At 52.2% G+C, this 8,705-nt stretch overlaps 1 protein-coding gene across 14 annotated transcripts in view; it reads left to right on the forward strand.

Annotated features, from left to right (window-relative positions):
* Positions 1–6,931, forward strand: part of ACAD10 (acyl-CoA dehydrogenase family member 10) — a 33,744-nt gene extending 26,813 nt beyond the window's left edge. For 8 of the 14 annotated variants that reach the window (XM_042852448.2, XM_065568777.1, XM_008163610.4 and 5 more), the window contains 7 exons: positions 239–376; positions 1,032–1,122; positions 2,205–2,363; positions 3,594–3,766; positions 4,999–5,142; positions 5,574–5,651; positions 6,065–6,931. In XM_042852448.2, coding sequence (XP_042708382.2) covers positions 239–376; positions 1,032–1,122; positions 2,205–2,363; positions 3,594–3,766; positions 4,999–5,142; positions 5,574–5,651; positions 6,065–6,199 — 918 coding nt within the window. In that variant the 3' untranslated portion in view covers positions 6,200–6,931. The remainder of the gene's footprint in view (positions 1–238; positions 377–1,031; positions 1,123–2,204; positions 2,364–3,593; positions 3,767–4,998; positions 5,143–5,573; positions 5,652–6,064) is intronic. The other 6 variants (XM_065568780.1, XM_065568781.1, XM_065568779.1 and 3 more) reach the window with 1 other exon arrangement.
* The last annotated feature ends 1,774 nt before the right edge of the window (positions 6,932–8,705 follow it).

The raw sequence follows: 8,705 nt of genomic DNA on the forward strand, positions 1-8,705 counted from the left end.
TCCATGTTCTGCTGTGAGCGGGCTCGGGGACCTGTCTCTGCAATGCAGCTTCCACCCTGCCCTTAGCTCTGGCCTTTTGAAAGCAGCAGGAGCTTGTGTGGTCTGAATTCCCTGATGCTTTGGAATGGGCGTTCGGCAGTCAGGAGCAGCTGTGCCGTTTGAGGTTGACCTCCAAACTCCCTTTCCCAACAAACATGCCTCTCCTTTGCTGACTGGTGCTTGGCGTTCCCCCCTCCAGATATTCAACTGCTCTGCCCCTGACACTGGGAACATGGAGGTGCTGGTTCGCTATGGGACGGAAGAGCAGAAGGAACGCTGGCTGCAGCCTCTGTTGGACGGGAAGATACGCTCGTGCTTTGCTATGACTGAGCCGCAGGTCAGTATCGCTGTCCAGTCAACCACACCATGGAGTAGAGTAGATCCACACCATACAGCGGCTCGCCCTGTTCTCAGTGCTGGCAGTTGTTCTACTCACTGGCCAAGGTTTTCAAAAGAGGCTTGTGATTTTGGGAGCCCAACCTGAGGCCCTTCGAAGGGGGGGTGCTCAGCAATTTCAGAAAATCACATTGGTTTAAAGTGTCTGTTGGAGGCACTCAAAATCACCAGTCACTTTCCAGTAATCGTGGCCACCATGTTTCTTAAGCTGTGCTCTTGTGCAGTTAGTGGTAATTATGAAGTGTAACAAAGTGTTTTAATTAAACTACTGTCTAGCTGTCAGACTCAACCAACTGACGGCCTGATTGGCAGAGGGGCTGGGCACCCCTTTCTAGGCCTTTCCAAGCATCAGGCCTGAAGTCCATTGTGTGACTCCCCAGCTTTGCTTTTAGAGCTGTTTGCTCACTCGGTTGTTCAGCTGAGCTGGGATCCCCAGCCTTTGGGGTGCATCAGCAGTGCTGTGCTGAGCTCTGCCAGCTTCAGGCCGTGACTTCTCGCCTCCCAAGCCACCCGATGAGAATGTCTGAAACTTCTCTCCGGCCCCTCTGAGGCTGAGAGGAGCTGGCAGATTCGGAACTGAAAGTGTTTCTACTTAGGTTGCTTCATCTGATGCCACCAACATCGAAGCTTCAGTCGTAGAAGAAAAGGGTTTCTACATTCTAAATGGGCATAAATGGTGGATTTCAGGTACATTCCAATACGCACACGGTCTGCGTCACAGAGCCACGTGCTCCCATGGCTGCCTGCTGTGGCGTGAAGCTGTCCTGTTGGACCTTTTCTCCAGTGTGCTGATCTAAAACGGTTCTTGAAAGGGGCCCTGGGCCCTGACTTGCACTCAGCCCTCGCTTACGGAGGGTCAGATTCTGATCTCAGCTACACCAGTGTAAATCCAGCGTAATTCCACTGTCTTGAATGGAGATACTGTGGATTTACCCCTGAGTAATGGAGAGCAGAATTGCTATATGCTAAGCCAACCGGGACTGCAGAGTTCAAACAGCACTGTTCTGTTTCACGTACAGTTGTGACTGTTACAGGCATTTGGGCATTAGATGCTGCCGTGACCCCCCAATAGCCCCTCTGGGAAATGCTTTTGCTGCAGTCTTCAGCTTTATGTTAATCGTTAAGAAAACATCCCCTTTTTGGACGAGTTAAACATACACTACCGGGCGTCTGGTGGCACATGGGGTTGCTAATGGGCTAGTGAGGCTTTCCCCTCTAGGCAGCCAGTTCGAATCCCACCTGGGTCAGTAATGCCTGCGAGCTGTTACCATCCACTGGTTGTGAAATGAGTCGGGTGGTCTCGGTTCAGTTCCCAGTAGGCAGTAATGAGCACCTATGTTGGCAGTTCCAGAAGAGAGGCCAAGGTCTGAATGAGCCTTGAAGAGCCTTCCCCCCTCCAGGTGGTCCCTCCGTCACAGGGATGGGTGGGATGATGTGGGAAAGCTTGAATTTGCCTGATAATTCCACAGTAATTGTGGGTAAAGGACTTCAGAGCCTTTATCAGAGCCTGGAGTTCTCACGCCAGCTCTCATCTCTTCTGTTAACTCTTGAAACAAACTATCAAACCAAATAACCATGTCCTGAATTAGCTACAGCTAAGATGGCTGGATTTGCTCTGCTCTCTGAAAGGGCTAAGTCAGAATGAGACACAGGCACCAAATTCACCCCGATGTGCCTTCGCTGCAATCAGTCATGTTCCCGGCGGATTGATTGGGCCTGAGGTTTTCAGCACCAGTCAGTCTAGTTCTCATTGTGTCATTTCCCGGCAGGGGCCCTGGATCCTCGGTGCCAGCTCTGTGTGTTTATGGGGAAGACCGACCCTGAAGCCCAGCGCCACAAACAGCAGTCAATGCTCTTGGTTCCCATGGACACTCCGGGCATAACCGTCACCAGGCCTCTCAGTGTATTTGGCGAAGAAGATCCCCCAGGTGAGGCAAGGAGCTAGCTCAGTTTGTAACATGCCTTGACAGCTCCGCTTTGTCCACTGAATTATTCTGGTTTTGAAAGGGCACATGTTGTGGGCACCTCTGATATGCTGGCCCTAGCTTCTGTGGGACCCCATTGTGCCTTGCCTCTCTGTATCCTATGACTTGGGCATTACTGTCCTGTGGATCAGGGAACTGGGGCCCAGAGCAGGGAAATAACTTGCCTGAGGTCACATGGGGTGGTGGCAGAGCTGGGACTAGAACCTAAGTCTCCTGACTCCCAAGTTCTTTACGTCACTCACACACTCTTCCGTTGTCCCTGGTACATAGTCCAGCAGGGTTGTCTGTTATCCAGAGCAGAGACTGGGAGTCAGGACTCCTGGGTCCTCTTCCCAGTTCTGCCACCAACTCACAGTGGGCAAATCACATGACTTCTTTGTGCCTCAGTTCAATAACCCCGGCCTCCCAAGGCGTCAGTGCAGTTTACTGATTGTGTAAGGCTCGGGGGTGAAAGGTGTAGAGAAACAGGCAGATGAGTGGTATTAGAAATAATCATTCATGGAGTATGTTATGATGCTACTTCCTTTTAAAGCAAATACTGGAATCCTGGGGCTACATTCCCCGCTACAGCCTGTAGCACATTGTTAAAACATCCTAGTGACATTAACATCACGTTGTATTTAATTACTTCATTAGTTTTTTCAGCCAAAAAACCCTATAGATGATCTTTTGAGCTGTTGAGTCTTTAAGTGACGTTTCCTGGCTCTTTGACAAAGAGAAACCACAGCAAAACCTGTATTTCAGTCCATTTAACATTGGACACGCTTTCTTGTCCACAATCTGTGCAGGCGAAATTACAGGAAGTGGCTGTGGTGGCGGGGGGCTGGGAATAACAAGGAATTGGCTGGTTCTGATGAGGGGAGCTGGAAAGTGCTGATAGCAGAACTGGGAAAAGCTTCCCACCAACCTTTCTGCCTTGGCTTTGATTTTTTTGTTTTTTGTTCGAGCACTGGAAAGAAACCAGCAAAGCTCAATGTTTGTTAATCCTGACGAGAACCCGAGTTATTAGATCACTTGCCTGCTCCTGGCGGGTGAGAGACCATTTCACAGCTGCGTGGGCTCTGGAAGAGCCAGGAAGAGAGGAATGGGAAGGAATTCAAACTTCCTGCATGCGGGGATGTGTCCAGTGAGTGATGCCGCTGAGCTCTGTGCATTCTGTCCCTCCCTTTGCAGCTGGCCATGGAGAGATCTTATTTGAAAATGTGCGAGTGCCCAAAGAAAATATACTGCTGGGACCTGGCCGAGGCTTTGAAATTGCACAAGGGAGACTAGGCCCCGGACGGATCCACCATTGCATGAGGCTCATTGGCTATTCCGAAAGGGCGCTGGCGCTCATGAAGAAGCGAGTGAGTATGGCTGCAGGTTCCTGTCCTCTACTCCATTATCTTCTGCAACTGCATTCCAAGTGCTGCCTTATCTGCATTTCAGTCTGATTCGATCTAGCATCATATTTCTCAGCAGACTGTCGCTGTAGCGTGTAAACACCTTTAATCCATTTTAGCTGCATACCTTCCTGACACCCACAGCGCCATGGGTAGCGGAAAACAATCCACTTATCCAGCCTTGCATCCAACATCAAATCCCCACCCCTGTGAATTCAGCCCGTATCAGTGGATGTTGGAAGCCAAACTACAGTTAGTTATTAGTGGAGTCCTTCGATCTCTAGCAGGGGTGAGAGTTCAGATCAAATAAATATTTCACAAGAACAGCCTCACAAGAGCAACACACCTGAGCAAATGGGTTTCCCCGCCTGACTGAGTACTCCCTGGACAAAGGGCTGTTTCACTCCATTGCTTCCCTTTTTCTTATGGGTGGGGAGTTTCTCTCGTGATTAGAGAAATCAACTGCCCCTGTTTGCAGCTCTGTTCAGCCAAATAAGGCCCCCAGTACGCTCTGAATCTTCCTCCTTCCATTTCCTCAGAAGGGTTGAACTCCTCTGCTCTCCCTAGCTCTGCTTCCCTTCTTAGTTGTCTCCAACGTCTGGGCCCTTCCCATGTCAGTTCAGAGTGTGCGCATAACAGCAACTAACCAGGCAATTCATATCCCTGGGCTGAAGCCCAGCAACAGCCTCGGATCCCGACCCTGGCACCAGACCCTTTGTGGTCACCCAAATCTTCCTTTTTAAACACATTCTCAGGCTCTCCACTATTCCGTCCCTCTGTTACACCCCATGCTGCATCAGTATTGCACAGGGAGGAGAGGTAGCTGCTTTTTGGGGATCTGGAAACTTGAGATTCTGACGGCTATTGCACTCTTGGAAGGACTTGAATCCTGAGTCCTGGCTAATTCCATTTTAGGCAGGGTGTCAGTTACCCTTCTAAACAATTCCCCAGGCAATCTGATACAGCATTCTTCACTTCCTATCCCAAACTGCCATGTAGTGTCACTGTGCCTGTCAGACAGCAGCCACATAGCACCCCAGAGGTGGCTGCATCCCAGCAATGGATGAAGTGGGTCCCTGTCTAGTTTGCAGGGGCAGTCGGGATGAAAGCTTCTCTGCAGATGTAAGATATTATCACCAGCAAAAATAGCTCTCTTTAAGCTCAGAGGCCTTTAGCCCTGTGTGCGCCTATTGCAGGTGACGTCTCGTGTGGCCTTTGGGAAACCCCTAGCCGAACAGGGCACTATCCTGGAAGACATCGCCAAGTCCCGTGCTGAGATTGAGCAGGTCCGGCTTCTTGTCCTGAAGGCTGCCCTCCTCATGGATACAGCTGGCAACAAGGTGCGTGGCTGGGGCCCTCCGGGGGCTAACAATACCAGCCTGAGTAAGTGAACAGTGAGGATTGCAGCGCTCGGCCTAGTGTGCTTAGCTTGTCCGGTCGCTATGGGGGAGCTCTAATGCTTGATCTTTTCCTCCCTGGAGGCCTGAGCAAAAATATTACTGAGGTTCCCAATTAAAAGTGAGCTTGGGCATTTCCTCCTTGGATGTTCGTGCCCATCAGCATTATCGCACGGAGCTCAGCATGACGGGCAGTCTGTGTTCCGGAGAGGCCCAGGGCTGGGAGAGCGGTGGGGCTGCAGGCCCAGCCTGCCGTACATTGGTACTATTGTTTTGGGGAGACCAGAACGGGAATAGCAGGGGCTGCAAGCCAGGACTGAGGAGGGTTGACCAAGCTGGATGGATCTGATGCGTTTGATCCTGTTTCTATACAGGCAGCTGCTCTAGAGATCGCCATGATCAAAATGGTGGCTCCATTGATGGCTCTGCGGGTCATTGATCGTGCTATCCAGGTGAGCGGGGAATGGTGCACTTGTCATTCATTTCTCTCCCATTCCAGAAGGTTAGGGTTTAGCCCAAACAAAGCAAGCAGTTGCTTGGAGCCCCAAGGTTCTTCTGCTTTCAGCCAACTCCTGCAACTCACGAGTTAGTCCTATCCTCGCCTCCTGGGCTGAGGAAACTGCTGCCAGATCTCTTCCTCCTAGACGTGATCCCTGTGGGTCAGGACTTAGGCACATTAGCAGGGGCTGGTGTGGGACAAACTTGTCCTGCTGTTGCCTATACATTGTTCCTATTCTATGCAGAACCTTCTTCTAGCACTAAATTGCCTTCCTGCTTCTACAGTTCTAAGTGTCCCTGCTTTGCTCTGCTGCTCCCATCATGGCATTGTCCTGCCCTTTTCACACGTCTCATGGGCTTGTTGCAGGCCTTTGGAGCAGCAGGTCTCAGTAACGATTACCCACTGGCACAGTTCTTCGCCTGGGCGCGAGCCCTGCGTCTCGCCGATGGACCCGATGAAGTTCACAGGACAGCCGTCGCTAAATTGGAGCTGAAACGCTAGCCCTGGCCCGCTGTGAAAAACAACCACTAGGAAGCGGAAGAGGAATTTCCCAGCTGCAGCCTTGGGATGTGTAAATGTGAGGGGGGGACTCTGATGAACACAGGGTGTTTGTGGGTGGTGATAGCGCTTTCATTTCAATGTCCTTGCAGATTGCCAGACCCCTTGAGGCAACGTGCTTCCCAGTTGGCTTTAATGCTGGGCTCATTTGGTGGTGGAACAAAAAGCAGAAAATATGTCCTTGAGCCACTCAGAGTGGCCTTGCTCCAGGCAGCAAGTCGCGGCCTTGCTCTCAGGCTTCCTGGGCTAGCAAGTGGTCAGCCTTCAGGGATGGAGAGGAAAGAGTCTTGTCACCTAGCAGCAGCCCCTCCAAGGGCCTGCTCTGGAAAGACTCATTGACTTTAGTGGGCATTAGATCAGGCCCCAGTTGGCTGAGGTGCTGACTGGTTCGAAGGGAACCCTGCTCCTCGGAAGGGACGGAGGCCCAGGCTGGGGTGAAGTGAGGAGGGGAATTGGGTGGCTCCTGAGAACTCTGCCAAGGACGCGAGCTCTAGTTCTGTGATTTGCTGTGTTTGGGGCGTGGGGGTTGCCATTTGCCACCCGGATACACTTGATCACACTTCTGTAATTCACGTCGCTCTGCGGAGAGAAAAGAATCATGGAAGGAATTGCGCTGATTTCTGTGCCATTCGTTAGTAACGTCGGATCAAATCAGAATAAAAACAATGGACCCGGTTCCTTGTGTGTGCCTCACCTGATGCTGCAATCGTTTAATTGTTTTTCCAGAATGTTTTATACCTTCTCCCCTCCCCAGGAATGATCAGTTCTGACCAATGGAGAGATGCACGTAAGCATGGTTGGTTTCCCTTTTGGGTGGTCTTGAATGATCATGAAGAGACAAAGCGTCTGTGCGTGCTGCAGCTGGGCGAGCGCGTTGCAGCGTGGTGGTGACTTGGGCCCAGCGGGTTGGTCAGATGGGCTTTGGACTTGGGTGGCTAGCCAGAGCCTCACTCCCAGCTGCAGTACAGACCTACCCAAAGGGCTCATCGCAGCTCGCATACAGCTCTGGTCTGAAATGTGCTGACAAGGATCCCAGAGCATCACAAACGCCCCCATCCGGTCACTGAGGAGTATAAAGGAAACCTGGTCAGAGCCGCTTCAAACCAGGGTTTCTGAAACGGTGCTGAACTTGCAGCCAACGCGTGCTTGGCACCAGGTCATTTCAGTATGCGAAAGGAGCTCTGAGGGGAAGTGTGGGACGGAGGCAGGAGCTCAGTGATAGGCCTCATGGAGGGGGCAGGGAGGCTACAGTATTGCAGGAGAGGTGCGGGGCAGCCCCTGATGTGCATATGTGCTCCTCCAGCCGGCTGTGCAGTTCCTGTCCCCAGCTCCTGCAGGGGGCCATTCTGCCGGGTTTGTGAGAACCGGGGATTCTGTAAAACAAACAGTGGCAGGCCCTGAGAACAAGGCCCCATGGTTCCCTGGCTAGAAACACGGAGGAGCAATGCGGTGAGTGTGGGAGACGAGCCCCTCTATTAGGGGTGCGGCAGCATAGCCTGTTTTGCACAGGCAGGGTGGGCGTTGAGGGCAAAATACACTCCAGGGGCCATTGTAACTCCAGAGTGACTCCAGTGCCTAGAGCGGATTTACGGTGGTGTCGTTGGAAGCAGAGTGCAGCTGGCACGGTTGAGCAGATGAGCCCTCAGGCTGCGTGTTGGACATCGGTGGATGTGTGCAGAACGAGCACGCTCCCCGCTGCCAGTGGGGCCAAAAAAAGCAGCGCCCCGGGCAGCTGTATCGGGGGACAGGGTACCTATCCTGTATTAAACAACTACGAGGGCACGGAGAGAGACAATTCTAGCTGGGGACTGTGGGGCCGGCAGCAAATTGCTTTGCCTTGGCTCAGCTCGTATTTCTCACGGACTCCGAGGATGGAATTCCACCCGTCTTACATGCAGTTGGCTTTATATTCTCCACTTGACAGAACCGAGTCTCTTGGCCCAGAGCCCATGTGCACAGCCAACCTGGCCGACTGCTCTGGAGAACGCTAGGCTCTGCAGCGACCCTGCGAGCGTCATGCTGAACTCATCCCTTCCCCGACCCTACCATCTTCCTTGGGGCTTTGGAGGGATTCGATCCCGAGTGGCCATCTGTGATTGACCGGGGTACGGTGCAGACCAGCAAATTATGAGTTTTTAAATACCTCCCAAGGCAAACCTTGTACAAACATTATTCCAGTGGGTGTGAACACAGGTATATTCTGTCACACCGCCCCATTCCCTGAGGGAGACTACTTTGGCCAGCGAGTCAGGCTCCCAACAATGGGTGTGTGTGAATTTAGTGCTGCTGAGAGAGACGTTCTGAATCCTCAGGGAAAGGGAACGGAGAAAGCCCCCAACCAGGCCCTGGCTAAGAGGAACAAAGAATCCCAGCCCCCCACAAAAGATGCCAGCCTGACACCACCTCTTGCTGCATTTCCAAAAGCAGCGGAAGGGCACCATATGCTGGA

The sequence above is a fragment of the Chrysemys picta genome, chromosome 15 (assembly GCF_011386835.1).
Source record: "Chrysemys picta bellii isolate R12L10 chromosome 15, ASM1138683v2, whole genome shotgun sequence".
In the NCBI taxonomy this organism is placed as follows: domain Eukaryota; kingdom Metazoa; phylum Chordata; order Testudines; family Emydidae; genus Chrysemys; species Chrysemys picta.